The 18,114-nt window shown below is 45.6% G+C and overlaps 7 protein-coding genes across 7 annotated transcripts; 5 read left to right on the forward strand and 2 right to left on the reverse strand.

The window, feature by feature from the left end:
• Positions 1–849: 849 nt before the first annotated feature.
• Positions 850–1,230, forward strand: AGABI2DRAFT_56200 (hypothetical protein; the record flags this gene model as incomplete). Its single annotated transcript, XM_006458906.1, has 1 exon — positions 850–1,230. A coding segment is annotated over one exon (381 nt), but the record flags the coding sequence as incomplete, so codon positions are not given.
• Positions 1,231–1,315: 85 nt separating this feature from the next.
• Positions 1,316–2,146, forward strand: AGABI2DRAFT_40469 (hypothetical protein; the record flags this gene model as incomplete). The annotated part of the gene is made up of 2 exons (XM_006458775.1): positions 1,316–1,979; positions 2,046–2,146. Coding segments are annotated over 2 exons (765 nt in total), but the record flags the coding sequence as incomplete, so codon positions are not given.
• A 249-nt stretch (positions 2,147–2,395) lies between these two features.
• Positions 2,396–3,612, reverse strand: AGABI2DRAFT_191062 (hypothetical protein). Its single transcript, XM_006458907.1, has 3 exons — positions 3,092–3,612; positions 3,007–3,040; positions 2,396–2,865 (listed from the first exon to the last, which is right to left on the reverse strand). Exons 1-3 carry the CDS (start codon positions 3,578–3,580, stop codon positions 2,738–2,740), a joined length of 651 nt encoding a protein of 216 aa, XP_006458970.1. The 5' UTR covers positions 3,581–3,612; the 3' UTR covers positions 2,396–2,737.
• Positions 3,613–3,750: 138 nt separating this feature from the next.
• Positions 3,751–4,907, forward strand: AGABI2DRAFT_200849 (hypothetical protein; the record flags this gene model as incomplete). Its single annotated transcript, XM_006458908.1, has 6 exons — positions 3,751–3,854; positions 3,907–4,038; positions 4,097–4,311; positions 4,372–4,460; positions 4,516–4,644; positions 4,800–4,907. 6 exons carry the CDS (start codon positions 3,751–3,753, stop codon positions 4,905–4,907), a joined length of 777 nt encoding a protein of 258 aa, XP_006458971.1.
• A 3,224-nt stretch (positions 4,908–8,131) lies between these two features.
• AGABI2DRAFT_191063 (hypothetical protein) lies at positions 8,132–10,952 on the reverse strand. The gene is made up of 11 exons (XM_006458909.1): positions 10,716–10,952; positions 10,532–10,664; positions 10,355–10,480; positions 10,218–10,310; positions 9,996–10,165; positions 9,543–9,943; positions 9,283–9,346; positions 9,095–9,154; positions 8,867–9,027; positions 8,603–8,743; positions 8,132–8,522 (listed from the first exon to the last, which is right to left on the reverse strand). Exons 1-11 carry the CDS (start codon positions 10,875–10,877, stop codon positions 8,240–8,242), a joined length of 1,794 nt encoding a protein of 597 aa, XP_006458972.1. The 5' UTR covers positions 10,878–10,952; the 3' UTR covers positions 8,132–8,239.
• Positions 10,953–11,055: 103 nt separating this feature from the next.
• AGABI2DRAFT_200854 (hypothetical protein) lies at positions 11,056–12,086 on the forward strand. Its single transcript, XM_006458910.1, has 6 exons — positions 11,056–11,143; positions 11,198–11,276; positions 11,335–11,373; positions 11,424–11,490; positions 11,555–11,780; positions 11,850–12,086. Exons 1-5 carry the CDS (start codon positions 11,063–11,065, stop codon positions 11,763–11,765), a joined length of 477 nt encoding a protein of 158 aa, XP_006458973.1. The 5' UTR covers positions 11,056–11,062; the 3' UTR covers positions 11,766–11,780; positions 11,850–12,086.
• Positions 12,087–13,374: 1,288 nt separating this feature from the next.
• On the forward strand, positions 13,375–15,856 carry AGABI2DRAFT_191066 (hypothetical protein). The gene is made up of 19 exons (XM_006458911.1): positions 13,375–13,773; positions 13,830–13,903; positions 13,957–13,980; positions 14,030–14,072; positions 14,124–14,151; positions 14,203–14,220; positions 14,270–14,326; positions 14,380–14,469; positions 14,523–14,598; positions 14,649–14,670; positions 14,721–14,776; positions 14,826–15,015; positions 15,071–15,080; positions 15,133–15,167; positions 15,229–15,305; positions 15,354–15,374; positions 15,424–15,483; positions 15,535–15,563; positions 15,618–15,856. Exons 1-19 carry the CDS (start codon positions 13,424–13,426, stop codon positions 15,723–15,725), a joined length of 1,368 nt encoding a protein of 455 aa, XP_006458974.1. The 5' UTR covers positions 13,375–13,423; the 3' UTR covers positions 15,726–15,856.
• The last annotated feature ends 2,258 nt before the right edge of the window (positions 15,857–18,114 follow it).

Below are 18,114 nucleotides of genomic sequence, written 5' to 3' on the forward strand. Positions count from 1 at the left end.
ATGGACAATATGACGCAGCTGGGGGAGTTAATCTTGCGGGCACATAACCGGTTACAACCCAATCAACGTCTAGTCTTGTTCAAAAGTGACGTCGCCGAAGCATATCGGACAATACCAATGCATCCTATATGGCAAACGAAACAGGTCATCACGGTAGATGGAGAGAGACATGTGGATCGCAACAACGTATTCGGTGGTAAGCGATCTGGAGATACATTCATTGCGTTTATGTCGCTCGTCCTGTGGGTAGCGGAGAAGAAGTGGAACATTCCTGGTCTTTGCAGCTATGTTGATGACGTCTTTGGTGTTGCTGTTGATTCTGATCAGCGAATCTACAAACCTTACGGCCTGAATCTCCCGGAAAACCAAACTCGGTTGCTAGAGTGTTGGGATGCGCTTGGTGTTCCGCACAAAAAGGAGAAACAAGTCCACGGGTCCCAATTAACGATAATCGGCTTTCATGTCGATGTCGATCGGTTGACCCTTTCGCTTGCCCCAAAACGCAGAAGCGAACTCCTAGAACAACTAGATCGTTTCATAATCCGAAAACGTTCAGGGGATCAACAAAAGCGATTCCAGTTGAAGGAATACCAACAACTCACCGGATGGCTATCCTGGGCGTTCAATATCTACCCTTATCTTCGACCTTGCCTTTGTCACCTCTATCACAAAATCGGTCCTCTCAAACGAAGGGATGCGCTCGTTTACATGAATCATGGAATCTCGAGGGAACTGGAGTGGGCGGAGCATCATATACAGCGATCTGACGGAATTATCTTCCTCAAGGAATGGGAGTGGAAGTTGGAAGAAGCTGATTATAAAGTGTTTTGTGACGCGTCGGGTTTTGGTCTTGGGTTTTGGTATCCGGAGCTGAATGAAGGTTACCTTGCCGACACTCCCCCAAACATTCCACCCAACATCTTTTTCAGCGAGGGACTGTGCATTGCGAGCGCGCTAGGAAACGTGGCAGAAAGAGGAAGCAATTTCAAGGTTGCCATCTACACAGATAATGAAGCTTCGTTCCAGGTGTTTTCTTCTTTTCACAGTATCCCTTCCTATAATCCCATTCTCATTTACGCAGCGGACGTGATGATGAAGTATAACTTACAAGTGAGGGTAGTTTGGACAGCGGGGAAGAGGAACCGAGTGGCTGATGCGTTGTCACGTCACGACCGTGACCGTGCGGTTTCATACGCACCAAACCTTGAAATCTTCCCTTTCACTCCACCATATCATGCCTGGGCGCCGAGTGTCCAACCGCAAACGCTTCTCTTACCCGGGTCTTAAAGACTTACTCGTTTACTCTCTCGAAAATGCTTGGGACGTCTCCACACGTCAGGTCTATCGCTCGCATCTTAAATCCTATCTTATTTTTGTGTATTCTCATGATCTTGACCCAGAACCAAACGAAACTACTTTAGCCTTGTTCGTCGCCTATATGTCACAATACATAAAGCCATCGTCTGTCGAGTCCTACCTCACTGGGATTGCCCATTACCTCGCCCCTTACTATCCTAAAGTTTATAATTGGCGAACAGCTCAGATCGTTCACCAAACACTGCAAGGGTGCAAGAAACTCTACAACACCCCAATCCAACGAAAGCGAGCGCTCACTTTACATGATCTCTCTCTCATCACCAGTTATTTCGACACCTCCGACAACTACGACGATCGCTTATTCATTGCCATCTTACTCATTGGGTTCTATGGTCTCCTTCGTCTCGGTGAACTTGTCTACCCTAATGACATTCGCCTCGACAACACCCGCAAGATGGTTCATCGTGATACTCTTACCCTTGTTGCCTCCTCCCTCCAATTCCAACTACCTTATCACAAGGCGGATAGATATTTCGAGGGTAATGTAGTCCTCATCCGACGAAACTCAGGAATTACAGACCCCATACGCGCAATGGCACGTTATATTGTGCTTCGAGATCACAAGTTTGCCCGCTACAATGACCTTTGGGTCCGAGAGGATGGTACCCGACCTCGACGAAAGTGGTTTCTTGACAAACTAGCTCTATTCAAATTGTCGAACGTCGCAGGACATTCTCTACGATCCGGGGGTGCAACATTTCTTGCGGAAAGGGGTGTTAGGCTGGATATCATCCAAGCCCTCGGTCGCTGGTCTTCTGATACTTTCCGTTCTTACATTCGTGTACACCCTTCCCTTCTACATGCCGCCATATCTCATCAATCCTAATTTTCTTCCACTCCATCAAATTCTTCCATCAATGTCTTCGTATTAGGATTAGGTGGTTATCGTGTCCGTAAATTTTGAACAAGATGGCGAGGGACGTGCAGCTGACGCCCTGTCCGTAAATTTTGAACAAGATGGCGAGGGACGTGCGGGGGAGGGCGTCAGCTGCCCCCGAGACGAACCTGCTATTATTTCTCGAAGTCACGGGAGCATCATTGGATAAATATTATACACGAAACAGAAGAAGACAACCTAAGCATCGAGTAAAAAAGATAAAAACACATTTGACAGGGAAGTAATAGAAACCTGTGCACCGGGTTGAAGAGGGAAGTCGAGTAAAAATAGACTACGTAAAAGGCTTGGCTCGCTGAGGTACCTGAAGTGACGAATAAAAGAAGGTAGCAACAGATATCGAAGAAGATGGAATGTTCGACGGGTGAAAGAGGAATTATCTATACTAATGCGGATAGCGGAAAGGATTCGACAGGAAGGGGAAAACAAGCGGTCAAAGGATTTGGAAACGAGTTGCAATTGGATTTAACGGAAGATGTCGTCCATTTCACCTTCTTTGACTCGAATTTCGACTACTTCGACTTCATAGTCGGTGTTGGAGGAATTGGAGGTAAGGAGGCCACGAGCATTGGGAGGTGAGGTGGAGGCGACATCTGATGTATGTGATGGAGTGACAAGATGCGAAGCAAGTAGCATGTGGCAAGTGGACAGCATTGGAGAAAGGAAACATGGGCGGTGGAAAAGACGGCAGTCGGTCAGTGAGTGAAGAGTAAGATACAAGCAACAAGACGCACATCTGTCCTTGGCATAAGGAGGGACAAAGAGATCCTGGAACGAAAACCCTGTTAGCAGTGAAGGGGCACAGGAAGCAATGCTGACCTGATTCCATACGAAACCTTGGCTGCGATGAATGGTCAGGATAGGTCTGAGAGTATACGTCGGCTGGCGTTTCTTCTTGTGCCTCCTTCCACGGGTCTGTTCAGGCTCTGGATCGATAGCCCGTTGCTTGCCTTTACTATCCTTCTGAACCTCTTTCTCCTTCCCTTTCCCATCCTGAGGCGTATCCCCATCCGAATCATCATCATCATCTCCACGACGACTCATATTAGCCTTCCTGTCCCTTACTGTATTACCACTATCGCTAGCCTCTGAATCGCTAGAATGCTCAAGTCTGCCAGAGCGTTGAGTCTGAGATTGCGATTGCGGATAGTCCTCGTCGTCCTCCGAGCATGAATCCTCATCGGAACAGCTGGAGCTATAGTCGTCATCGTAAGGGATTTCCTCGTAGCAGGCCCAAGTAGGGGGAGAAGCTGCTCTCCCGATAGCGCGACGTCGGAAATAAAACGAGTTGTTTGTTGCAGTGGCCATGATAATGCAGTCCAAGTTCTGGTCCAACAACGAGGTAGGCAGTGTGTCGCTGTTTGGTCTTCCTCCCCCAAAAGGAAACCCCAGGGCCATGACTCAACAGCAAAACATGCACGACCGCTCAAGCTGTTTATCTAGATACTAATTGCCTCTTTATCATCTTATCTTATCAGATGGCCAACTCGAAATACGCCTACGTCCGCAATTTCGAGCTCCCGGATCCTCTCCTGCCAAACACTTTCCTCGTTTTCCGACTCGATGGGCACTCTTTTCATCGGTGCGCACCCTCATCAGTCTACACAAAACCATTCGATCAACTAGAGGCACAGCTTTTCCGATACTCACAATTTTACAAAGCCCAACGATGTCCGAGCCTTACAACTCATGGATCACGCCGCCAGAGATACAATGCAAGTTCATCCTGACATTGTGTTAGGATTCGGTGAATCAGACGAATACAGGTATGTATACGATACTTTCATCATTTTCTCCTTACCTTACACACACTCGTTTCGTTAGTTTCCTCTTGAAAAAGTCAACCACGATTTACAATCGTAGACAATCAAAAATTCTGTCAACGTTAACTTCTCAATTCACGTCATCCTATGTCTTTCACTGGACAACATATTTCCCTGAAACACCATTACAATACCCTCCGTCCTTTGATGGAAGAATAGTCTTATACCCTACAAGCAAAGAAGTCAAAGATTATTTTGCTTGGAGACAAGCTGACAGTACGCCTTGCCTTTGTCAAACTATCAAAAAGCGATTTTTTAAAATCCGATTTGTTTCAGCGCACATCAATAATCTGTACAACACTACCTTTTGGGCACTCGTCCAACAGGGTGGTCAATCAACCACAGAAGCCCATGCTACACTTCGTGTAACGTATCCTTCCTTACAGACTTCCGATACCCAAACTTATCTGAAAGAACTAGGGTACCTTCTCGAAGGATAAACACGAAATTCTCTTCTCCCGTTTCAATATCAATTATAATATGCTCGATCCGCGATTTCGTAAAGGTAGTGTTCTAGTACGTGAAGAAGTTGATAATGAAGAAGAAACAGTAGGATCTGAAGAGTCTGAACGCAATAAACTCAAAGTCAGTGATCATCATTTTTTTAGTGAACTGCGCAGTTACTTATATATTATGCCTTTGTTCTTCAGTCGGATGATACGATCGCACCAGATTCTTCAGAGGAACAAACCAAATCGACGAAGAAAAAATCTAAACAGAACAAGAAACGAGTGACTCGGATAAATTTACTTCACTGCGACCTTATCAAGGATGAATCTTGGGATAATCGTCCCTGGTTATTATCAGATTAAAATAATAAAAATCACCTAGAATCGTGAGCTTTTCGACTGAGCAGAAAGGCGCCACAGTAGGAACTACGTCGACCTCAAAGTGCGAAATGGCAATTATAATACTCTCGATCCGCGCCTCCGTCAACATAGCGTTCCAGTATAATGAAGAAGAAATGGTAGGATCCGAAGAGTTTGAACGTAGTAGACTCAAAGTTGGTGATCATCACTTTTGTGAACTGCGCGTGGTTCACAAAAGTGCATGCGCAGTTACTCATGCCTTTGTTCTCCAATCGGATAATACGGCCGAACTAGGATCCTGCTCGCCTGACAAGGTATCAATCCCGAACCCATCGCTTCCGAGGGAAAGACCAAACCGACGAAGAAACAATCCAAATAGAACAAGAAACGGGTGGCCCGGATAACTCGACTTCACTACGATCTTATCAAGGATGGATCTTGGGATGATCGCCCTTGGTTATTATCAGATAAAAAAACAACAAGATCATTTTATTCTTATTTCCCATAAGGATGGCTTCAACTGAGCCGAATGCACCATAGTAAGAACCACGACGATCTCACTAGATGAAGAGCAAGAGAGAGACTTCAGAGAGAAGGTGTGAAGCAAGGCTAAGATGACGAGGGGACTCGAAGGAGGGAAAGAAAATATGAGTGCATGTCGATAATCATCACATCCGTGCTGAAGCGATTCTCGTTCTCACTTCCTCATCTCTTTTCAGTATTGTGAGGAGCCTCTCAGAGACGTCGAAACACGTATAGAAACGGCTTTTGAAGGCAGGACATAGAGCGAACAGCTGCAGAATGTACGATTTCACCCTCACAGGCTTTGTTCTTGAACTTGCCAATCAACGCCTAGGGGAGGTTCAAGACGACAGAGCAAAGAAATGGTCGTTGAGCAGGAGCCATTGGTTCAAGAACTCGACAAAACAGAGTGAGACGGTAGGAATGGGGCAGAACAAAAGAACAAACCCCTCCCCTAGCGCTCACCTTGTTTATGCTTATTGTTTTCTCCGTCTCCCTATATGGCTAGCTTTCTGTTCATGTGTCTGGTCTTTGACCTTTCTCCTATGGTGGTGTAGTGGTCACAACGCCATTCACGAGATGTGTTTGACACAACGGGCATTTGTTCCGCGAATTCAATGGGGATTTGAAAAGCTAAAAATAAAAAAAGAAGCATTGTCCGTGTCCGCTGATTAGTCGGCACACAGATATAAATACTTTCGTGAAAGGCGAATGAAAAGAGATTAGAAATAGCTCGCGCATCTCCGGAAATGATTACCTGGCGGGGAATCTTAGCAAGGGTACCATCATGCAGGGATCACTATTTTAGAACCTTGACTTCATTAGTGACGAGCAGGTTCAGGCCTGGAAGACGGTGAGGCGAGGCCCAATGCAAGGGTAACCGGTAACCAGGAGATCTTCAAATTGAATCCTTAGCAAAAGACAGGGACCATCCAAACTCCTGTGTATTGGTACCGTGTCCAGCGGAACGGTCAAAAAGAATATTTGGAAAGACATCCAAGATTGCACCAAGCTTGGGTCATATGAAGTCGACCCATGAGAGCGGGAAGGCCCGGTGTATCAGCCGAAGGTTCTAAGTTAGTAAAGTGGCAAAGACAAGTATGCTGGAGGTTGATTTATTTTTATCTTGCCAAAGGCCTTGAACCACCAATAGGCGTGTTTAGTTTATGTATAGTAAAAGGGTAAATTTAGATGGCTGACCAGTGAATACCAGTAAGTGATCAGCAATGTGAGGGTATTGTCGGTTTTCCATGCTTTTGTTTCGTATGCGGAGTTGATTTAGCCATGTATTTCATGGAGTTGATTTTGAAATTAATTACCAGTGAGTCAGAGCGCACATACTATTGATCGGTCGATGAACTTTGTTAGAGAGAAAGCGATCGATGAACCATACGATGCTCAGAACCAAAAATGATGATTAATTTAGGTCACTTTGCAGTTCGGTTCGTAATAACGAGTCTTTGGTGAATGTTGATCAATGAAACCTGGATCCTCTACATCGTAGGATTACGGATGTGAGATCTGCCCCGGTGTATGGAACCTGAATAACTTTTATTTCGGGTTTGACGGGAGGATGTGATGCGTGTGATCAACGCTGCGATTGCATTACCCCAACCAGGGGGTCGAATATAACTCCTGGGAACTATTTTTATCCATTGACATAATCAAGGGTTCGGCCGGACGCACCGAACTCAAAGCGGCTACCGACGTTATTAATAGCTCCGCAAGCATCAAGTCACGAAAAAGTAGCACCTGCTCGTAGAAGTTACAGTGCAGGCTTCTGGCACTGAGTATCTGCCGCGGAACAAAACATAAATACTCTGCATTTGTACTCAAGAGAAGCGTTCTCACTATGCATCCTTCGTTTCTCATGAACAAAATAAAATCCACGTAAGTGGAAATGATCTACAGCCTGTCCCCTAGCCCCAAATACGCCAAAGTTCATTAGCGGCTTGTATTTCGAAGGAAATGCGTCATCGGCGTATGACCGTTGCATTCCGAAAATTGACTCTCTTTCAAGTCGAGCTGAGATCCTCACTCCTATATACAGGTGTCTTGTTTGGATTCCAATGCAAATATGTATCTTCTTTCCCTGATTCTAGCCTGTCCCTATAATAAATTCTCGCCATTTTCACTACAATCTCATTATTTTTACTTGAAATCAGCTCTAAAAACAGCCTCAAGCTCTCACATCAAATTTGCCACTATAGCATTAAGGTCCTAAGGAAGACAAAAGCCATCCGCTCTGTGGTGGTGTTACAAGAAGTTGAGAAACTCAAAGGGGAAGGGTCATTTCTGATGCTATTTTTGGAGCAAATCCACAAATATGATATCCAATCGATTCAGATGCCAATTGAATAAAGGAAATTGATTAATTCGCATCACAAGACACCACTAAGCCCATCCTTTATTTCAGCTGATTTCCCTAGATATCCGTCTGGGTAGATGTTGTCCTGACTGGTGACACCTTCCACCACCTTCCTTCTAGACTAATAGCAGGATATAAGTTGCACTCCCAGGTGTTCTTCATAAAAATAAAACCCAAGAATAGACGAGAATCACCGGACCGATTCCGTGAGAGTCTGAGAACCCCTCTTTTTAAGAGAACCCCAGTAAACGATGAAAAAAAATAATTATCGTCGGATACTGAGAAATCTTACCCCGATTTCCCCTTGACAGACGGCATTTCCTGTGTACCGGAAAGAGGATTAGGAAGCCATGTCATAAAGGAAGCTACCGTGCATAAATACATTCACTCTGCCGCTAACAATAGTTGACAAACCAGAAGCTGAGTTCAAACAATTGGCGGGACATCATACCGTGGCTAATAGTGCATCTTCAAGCTCCTTTTCCCTTTCCCTCTCTCTTTCTCGCTCTTTCTCCGCTCGTTCCCTCTCTCTCTCCCTCTCACGCTCCTTTTCCCTTTCCTTTTCCCGTTCTTTCTCAAGCTCTCTTTCCTTCTCACGTACGGCTTCGGTTTCGCGCATCCGAATGTAAGAAGGCACCATGTTGGGTTTGTAATCTAGATGCCGCTTCACGTAGAAGAGCATGTATGCCGAAGACTGTAAGCATGCCGATAAGCTCGAATGCGTCACTCTGAAAAGAAGCATACGAGCATTGTCAGCATTCATTACGAACTCACTCGGGGGATGCAATAGTAAGAAGAGCAAACATACTTGTCATCGTCAAACTTGAACCATTCATCTTTGAACCGAGCATAATTAGTATAGTGTCCGTTGTCAATTTGACCTTCATGGTTGATGACGGCGAACAATTCGTATTCATATAGTACGTCCAATCCATTTCTAGAGAGTGACCTATTGGGAGCATCAGCGGGAGGGGAAGTCATGCTTTCATTGGCACGATAAGGAACGCAAGACTAAAGGAAATCAAGAAATCCCGAGAGTATGAAAAGGAATAGTCATAAGAACAAAGCTTACCCATAACTCCCTTCCATTTTTTGGCTATTAATAGGGTTTTCTTTTTCTATTTCCTTCATGACGGAGGTGGTGTATGGCGCCATATTTAGTGTCGCCGGAAACTTGATTGGCGTGTCTATCTTTCGTGCCGAGGACCTGTCGGAAGTCTTGTGCTCAAATCGCTATGCCGCATCAAAAACATCAGCGATGTGACGAAAAGTCAAAAAAGCATTCTCGAATGCAACATACCTTCAATTGAAAAGCAAGCACTGGTGGTAACTTTCGGATACTTAATCGCTTGCTGGCATCCTGGGAAAAAGGTAGCACATTACATGTGCACATGTAGACACGTATGACGATCCATAAATATCCAGGAACAGGGTTGATGAATACGAAGTTGAGCGATAAATAGATGAAGGAGTAAAATCGAAACATACATGACTTTTACCGCATTTGCCGCACGAATATTCTTTCATTCCCAGCTTCTCTGGCAGCGTAAATCTATAAATATACAGACGACTTATAGTTAGCAAAAGGCGTTCTGGGGCCTTTGGAACCTCAGAGAAAGATCATAAACGTGTGGTAACAGTGGAGCAAGATAACACCTTCACACAGACTAACATTCGCCGGAAGAATATCATGGAACCGTGTGGTTTACTAGGGCAACCCTGAAAAAAAGAATGACGTGGCGAATCACCTTCTCAAGCAGGCGGTAAGTGTGTTTTCAAGACCAACGCCTTCATTGCCACCAATGCCTCCGCCGGTTTTGGATGTAGTAGCTTGGTTTCCGGAGCGCCCGCCGCCACAACTTTTATTTATCTCCAGGCTTACATCCATGAGTGGATCCACTGTGCTTGTGACGGTCGCGCATCGTTCACATTTGACATCACTTTGTAATTGCCCAGAGAAAGTTGAGTGCACTATACAGTTGCACGACACATTAGTAGATCCTCGGGAGGTAGAGTGAATTTGGTTCAAAGCGGAAATGAAGAACTCATGAGCATCTTGTTGAGCATGACCTGATAGCTCTGTGGAAGCTTTCCAAGTTGTAGCAAGAAAATCAACTGGCCCGTATGGTATGGCATCTTCCGCGTACATCTGATGATCAGGAAAATGAGGTAGACTGATTATTAATGAACAGGGCACTAACTTCTTCAAACAACTTGTCCATTTCACAGCAGGTGCAGGTATCAATTTTGCATTGCCCTCGATTGTGCTTATCGCTGAGGAAGTAGTTCCGAACCAAAGGGTTGTGGACGAGGGACTGTAAAACAACGTTCATGAAACAAGTTTGGCCAAGATTGAGCAGTCCTCTCCGTCCTGACAGTGGTCCAGCTATACACCATAACCATTGGTGCGAGATCTTGCTTACCTTGACATGGTAATACCGCATTTCCCGACAAAGCGGTGGTGTCTGATCCGTTTGGCATCCAAGGAGCGAAAGACTCCCTCAACATTTGTGAAACTAGAGATCTTTAGACGATGAGAGCGAAGATGGATGTGATATACCTTGAAACTTTGTGCCCTTTTCTTCAGCACGAAGAACACATAGAAGGTATATCTCGTCAAACATTCCGTCATAGACGAAGTCATTGCATTCCCTGCAGAACAAGCACCCGGAAGTCACATCAAGGCCTATATTTTATTCAACTGGGAGAGTGCGTCAAAAGATCAACTGGGACATACAAAACCCATGGCTATGGCTCTCCAAATGATTGAGAATGTGGCGGTCAGTCCAGCACCCAGTGAATGAACACTCAAGGCAGGCAAACGGACGAGAGAGCGTTAGATTGCACACATCACAGGTTGGTGCCGCTATCTACATTTGTCTTACACATGAGCATTCTTTGAACGAGATACTTGGTCAAACCTTTCGGCGCTTCGTTGAAGTTCTAAGGATAGTCCTTCGGTGTACACTCCAGGCCGTCATAGACTTGTATTTCTCGATGAAGTTATTCCGCGCCGACCCACTACTTGAAATCCTGTGGGTATGTGGGCAACAGAGAATCTCTTGATTCATATCGACATCCATAACTGTTTCCTCTTGTTCCGGGGCTTGTGATTATCGTAGAGGTTGTCGCGTTGCGCAGCCGCCAGCGTGAGGTCAAAAGGGCCAACCGTGACAGAAAGAAGCCGTTACATGGCGTCACTCGAAATTGCGTCACGCCCTGTACCTGCCAGCAGCGGTTCTGCACATTCCGACTTTGTTTGATAGCCATGTTTTCTTTTTGGCGCAGACCAGCGACCTGCGAGTTTTGCAATGTTTCTTCAGCGAATGGATTCAACGTTATTTATGAGGTGCGTTGCGCTTTTATCCAAAGTCTGATTAATCCGATTAACCCGGCTAAACAGGACTCCAACTTCCTGGCATTTACGGACATACGCCCAGCTGCCAGAGTCCACGTTCAAGTAGTGCCAAAAAAACATATAGGTACCTCACTTCTCCCAAAAACTGAACCAAGTGTACATAATACAAGCGGAATCGTCAGAGAGTGTCCATTCCCTGAAAAAAGAAGATGTTGCACTTTGTGGGCATTTACCTCTTCATTGCGAGAGAACCGCTCACCCTTTTTTACAGTACGATCTATGCGAACAATTGGGAACAAGATACTTGATGACCACAACGTAAATTTTGCCATGAGAAAGTATTCATCATATTTCTCCCATAGCTCCCTTCTTCACATAAATGAACACTGGTTACCCACGCAGGATGGGTTTTCACATCCCCCCATTCAATTCTGTGAATCATCTGCACCTTCACGTTCAAGCTCTCCCGTATTCTCCCAGCTACAAAGCCATGAAATACCCTATTAGCCGAGGTCATGGCTCACATAAAAAAGGTTTGAGCTGGTTCGCCGAAATCATACAGGCTATTGAAATCCTAGAAAATGACCGAAGCATAAATTTCCTGCCTTGTTAAATTTGTCATCCGACCGTGAGTGGATGCTTCTCTGCTGACTTTCTGATTCAAAACGTTGCTAATAATTCTTGACCCTAATTTTAGGATGCTAGCCAATGACCATTCCATGCCTCCTAATCCCTCGTGCATGTTCTTATTTCTAGGATTCATTAATTGCTGCGCCCTTGGGGCCCGGAACCATTTATCAATGCTTATCTTCAAGAAGCCTGACACTCTATGAAGATCTCGCGTCATGATACCGTACATTTCACTTTAGAGCCTTTTTTCGTTTCCTTACAGACATGGGCGCAGGAAGCAATTCATGCTCTTGATTTTTTATTATGATTTCTCGTCGTCCCGAAGAACCCTCAAATAGCCAGACTCGTGGTCATCAATTAAGTATCAGAGTCACAAAAGCTTCGCTCCAAGGTAAGTAACTGTAATCCCGGCCTCGCAGAATCGTCCGTGTGAAAGATTGTAATGGGCCGGGTGACATTGCAACGGAATCTTCGGCATGTATCATATGCCGAGGATTCTGATGAAATAACTCAATATAGGGACTATACTGACCACATGGCCTATAGAGCGTTACATTGCCTTAGTTTTTATTTTGGGAACTCTAAACCACTTATAACTCCAAGCTAAATCGAGTTCAGATCTTTTGGGTACTTCTCCTGTGACAAGGGACATCGGGTAAACATCCAACCAGTTGGCTAGAATAGTTTTGTATCATAGCACACCAAGTGACCAAGGGACCGTCATAGGGCATCGGGGTCGGTATGCCTTTAACGCCGTATAAGTATATGAATTTAAAATAACTTAGCTGATTTGGAACCAGATCGCGGAGGACGGTCAGAGTACTAAATAGCTAATTGCCACGGTTATTGGTAAATCTATTTATAAGCCCACCGAAATGGGTATCCCAGTGGCCCTTTATGCTATAATCTCATACTCATGATCAAGTGGGTGTAGTCTACTCTTTTCTTTTTTGGCCACATGTTGACCCTGCTATCACGGGTCAAGTAAGTTGACCAACATCCTCGATCATTGCTAAGTCACGCGAAAAGTCTGCTCGGGAATTTGCTAACTAGGGCAAAAGCTGATGGCTCTAGGTTGGGTGTTCGCGATTTCGCAATCCCAAGTTGGCAGCAAGTTTCATTTTCGGGCGTCCATGAGCCCAAACACAGTAACTGTTCGACGTAATTCCCCCGCTTTTGGGCAGATTCCTTCTACAAGCCAAATTTGTAAGCACAACCTTTCTTGTGTTTGGGGATGCGCGAGCCAGTTCATCGCTACAAAGATCACCAGATTCACAACTGGCAGAGCGAACGAAGCTCTGACCCCATTTCAAATCCTGTCATCGGTAGATCTCCCATCGACAACTGCCGCGGGCGTGAAGCCGAACATGAGAGCTTTGTTCGCTGTCTCACTCTCTCAAGCCTCAGGTGGAGACAGTGCCTCGTCGGATTATAGCGAATGTGAGCATATGGTGCGTTGGACTGAATAGATTCGTGCCTTTCCTCGATTGTCCAACAGATCGCAATCCAAGTCCGTATAGAGATCCGGCGAGTCATGCCTACCTCTCCTTCTGTGCAGTTAGCATTTTTTTGCTCGAGTATTTAAGAGGTCCCTTCACCCCTAAGTTTTCTTTCAGTGGCTTTCAAAGGTCCTCCCCCACCATGATACGTCTCTCTTCATGTCTCTGTGCTTTACTCTTGGCTATCTTTGCCGCTGCTGCTCCTGCGGCATCCGACTCTGCATCTAGTGTCCCCGCATCGATCTCGTCCAACCACCCATCTTCAACTGTGAAACCCACTGGTACAACAACGGGCAGCACAGTCCCTGCAAGTGAGACCGTCCCACTCATCCCATTGGACCCAAATTTTCCATTGTGGAACGAGTCGACCACGGTCAAACCAGATGCAATCCGTGGTTCTCTCGGCGCTCACGTTTTAGGCCCCACAAACGAGCCCATCGATAAACAGAACCCAGATTTCCTGGCTCCACCTACGACAGATCATGGAAGCCTGTAAGTATTTACGAGACCCGTGAAGATTTGAAGTCGCTCATCTATGTTTTCTATAGCCCGAACGCAAAGTGGCCCTTCTCTTTGAGTCACAACAGGTTGCAAACTGGTGGATGGGCTCGTCAAGAGAATAGTAAGTGATTCTTGTTCTTCTCCGATTCATTATCCTCAATTTCATTTTTATAGCCGGTGTCATGCCGATTGCTGAACGTGCGTATTATTGTTAACCATGTCGAGACCACGACTTATCGATCTTCAGAAATGTCCAGTGTAAACATGAGGTTAGAACCTGGAGCGGTGAGGTAAGTTGCACGACATCGACTGTAGAAATATAGTTGTTAATTAGCGAACAGAGAGTTGCATTGGCACAAGACGGCTGAGGTATGCTTCGCTTCTTCATTTGGAAACCATTGTTGACGAATTGTTTCATAGTGGGCGTATGTACTCAAGGTATGGGCTGCGGCCTCCATTGGGTTCAAGGCATTAACTATTCCAACAGGGAACCACTCAAATTACGGCCACAGACCCTAATGGACGGAACTATGTCGCCAATGTTGTAAGCACGATTCTCATGCTGAATGTTATGCTTCTCACATGAGCATGTACCAGGAACCCGGTGACCTTTGGTATTTCCCCGCAGGCACTCCCCATTCCCTACAAGCTACCGGGGATAATCCAGAGGGCTCTGAATTTATTTTGGTTAGTCGATTGTCGAGTATCTAATTAATTTCTCCTTCTGATAAGGCAACCAGGTCTTCGACGTTGGCGACTTCAGCGAAGATTCGACCTTCCTTCTCACTGATTGGCTCGCCCACGTTCCAGTAGAAGGTGGGTTTAAATGTAATCCAACGCGAGAAGGTGCTTATTTTGTCCCGTAGTGCTCGCGAAGAACTTCCAAGTGTGCGTCCTGAATCATACTTTTGGCTCACTTGTTTCTGAGGAACCAATAGCGATCCCGAGGCGTTCAAAACAGTCCCAGCTGAAGAACTTTATATCTTCCCTGCTAGTGAGTCAAGTACTCTCGGAGTATCTCAACGAATACTTACTCTGTGAAGACCCTCCCCAGACTGAGGATGCTCCCAAATCCCCGCAGGGTACCGTGGAGAACCCATTCTCTTTTCCTTTTTCGAAAGTAAAGGAAACTCAGCTCGAGGGTGGCAGCGTTAAGGTAGTCGATTCCACCACCTTCAAGATCTCAAAGACCATTGCGGCGGCTGAAGTAACCGTCGAACCTGGAGCAATGCGGTGAGTGAAAGCTGAATCGTGCGTATCATAATCTGAATCATGCGTATCATGACAGAGAACTCCATGTGAGCAATGAATCCATGAAAGTTGAATTTGATGAGAATCTAACTTTTGCAGTGGCACCCAACACAAGACGAGTGGAGCTTCTTCCTGTAAGCTACGCGGTTCACCCTTTTATGTGCCCCCAATAACGGAAATTGCGCATGTTTCTAGATCGGGTAATGCTCGAGTGACTCTTTTCGCGGCACAGTCCAACGCACGTACATTTGATTATCAGGCTGGTGATATCGGTATGTGAGACCCGGAGATATGAATTTCTGGAGCTGAATTTCCCACAGGTTACGTTCCTGGGGCAATGGGTGAGTTTACAAGTGGCATGAGGAAGTAGATCGACTCACATATGTTTAGGCCATTACGTTGAAAATACTGGGAACACAACCCTGAGGTTCCTTGAGATTTTCAGAGACGGTGAGCTCTACCAGCCAATACTCGCGGCATTGCTGACATAGATCTACATAGACGTTTTCCAGGATGTCAGTTTGAACCAGGTAAATGGCTCCTCACCTGTCCGCAATATTGGAAACTAAATTAATCGTCAACAGTGGTTGGCTCTTACTCCGCCCGAGTTGGTCAAGGCGCATCTTGGATTCTCAGATGAGATTATTTCGAAACTGACTAAGAAGAAGAAAACCGTTGTTGGACCTGCTTAAGTTCTGGCTTGTTCTAATTACCTTTGTACTTGAATGGTTATGAAACTGTGCGAACCTTGTTTATATCCTGTATATTTTCGACTTTGATGTGATAACGATTGTCTAAGAATAACATATCTATTTTCGTTTGCTGGATATTCCTGGCCTTCAGTAGAGCGAAGCAGGGGGACCTCAAAATGAACCCACCTCACGCCGTAGTTCAACGTGAATCATGCTTTTCTCATCTTCTGCCGATATAAAAAGCTCCATATTGGAGCGGACCAACCAGAACGCGGAACGAGGGATAGATGGATAACAAGAAGCAAACAATGACCAACTTTGATATCCACCCATAAACATGTGTACGGTTTGGTACATGCTTTTAAGTTAATCAATCGGTCCCGGAGCTTGTTCGAACGGCGAAATCGATTAAACGTAGGCGACCGCGAGTAAGTAAGGCAGATAGAGAGAGAGCGTTTGTGGGAGGATACATGACGTGCTCAAGGAGCTTAACCGAGCAGCGACAGGGCTTGAGTGGACTGGGGAAGAAATTACGGTCGGTATCTACAGGCAAGATGACTGGGAAAGAGCAAGGAGTTGCACACCTTAAATTGAAGCATCGGAGCCTTCCGTGGCGCAGCTGCTTGATATATGACCGCTGTTTCCGCTTGTTTGGCCTTGCTTCAAGATGGTTCTGCATCTATCGTGTATGAAGTTGTCCGTATGGCGATAGATATTGCGTCAGGTAAGCGATCAACGGATGGCAGCTGACAGGAATTGCCAACTACGGTATAGGATCGTAACTGAGAAACCTTCATCTTCTAGAATTTAGTCCCTAAGAGGAGCATGTGCGCAGGAGTCCTCGAGGCAAACACCTCAGATCGCCGTGATCCTAGTTCGTTGATTCCGATGTATCCCGCGAGATAAACCGAACTGGTACGGGTATCCAAACGAATATAACAGGGCGAACCTGGGACGAACCAAGCATCAGTCGTAACGTTTGGAATCTGGATCAGCCACACAATCAACCTGTAATCTGACGGAGATAAAGGTTCGTTCGTCGAGTGACTGTCTCCCCATACTTTTCTTTCCGTTGAAAGTTATGAGCCTTCCGGAGTGGTTTCTTCGGAGGGCCATACGCAAGCGCACGGAAGATGCTGGAACCGTCCCGAGGTGTGCGAAGTATGAGCCACCATCCCTAAGATCAGTCCAATCTTGGATCAATCCGGTTGACAGCACAGCAAATGGTATGCCATCACGGGCGCCTTCGGAATGTTTTTGTGAAGGTCTCGAAGGAAAGTAACAACGTGACGAGAGCGCTGAAATATCTAATTGCGTGCCAGACGTATGTCACGCGTAATTCGGGATTGCACGGGATGATGTAGATTCCACTCTCGGGCTGCCAGGAGATCGATCCTATATACGGGTATTTGAACGGATTCCAGACCTAGGATACACAGAGAAGCAGCGGAGCACCAGAGAGGCTTTGGACACGCGTCATTGATCCATTTTGGAGGCAGATCGAGCTAGTTTTACATATTTCCTTCACAGATGATACGAGGAAATAGAACAAAGCATTCCATTTTAAGCAAGTGCAATTCCAGACAGTGTGGGCGACTGAGATAACAAGACTCGGAGGCGAAAGGCCACGTTAGGTAGCACTGTCGTTGAACCAGCGAAGAATGTGACGGACATGTCCCTGACCTCCGTGAAAGTCAAGCCACGTGACATAATCAACCGGCCCTCAATGTGCACGCGTTAACCGAATTTTTTTTCTCGCCTCTTTTGAATTTTCCTTCACCTGTCTTTCCGCCTTCTGCTCGTGGTGTCTTCAAACTTCCAGGTAACGTATGTTATTTTCTATTCCTCGAAAGGATGTCACTTCTCTTTTGTCGAGCTCTATAATCCTACCAGATTATCGGCGCTGTGTGGCATTTTTATTTGTCATAGTTACACTGATCGGTTCCTTTTCTCCATTTTTATGAGTCGTACGCTGATTACCTCTTTGTTCTCAGATCCTTGAATATGGAAGAATGAACATCCGATGGCTTAGCAGTTTTGTGTTCACTGGCGCGAGCTGATTTTGGCAGTTTCGTGAGTGTCCGAACTTGTTACTTATTTTTCTACCCTCGTGTATACATATCGGGATGATCAAAACCTTTTCAAACTAGAGTATCTGAGCATCTCTACGGAGACCCGATGCTTTGAACATAACCCATACTGAACTTTTCAACCGAGACTTCTTGAACTCTACTAACCCTTCATGTAGAAGTCCTGAACCCTCTATCATACCCGCGAGACGCTCGGCACTTTTTGGTACGCATTCCATCTATTTATTTCACCTGATGATCAAAGGAGTTACCGCCTGAGTTGGTCTTAAAAATCAGCGTTGACGATAACTCCATGGCTG

Source organism: Agaricus bisporus, assembly GCF_000300575.1.
Source record: "Agaricus bisporus var. bisporus H97 unplaced genomic scaffold AGABI2scaffold_3, whole genome shotgun sequence".
In the NCBI taxonomy this organism is placed as follows: domain Eukaryota; kingdom Fungi; phylum Basidiomycota; class Agaricomycetes; order Agaricales; family Agaricaceae; genus Agaricus; species Agaricus bisporus.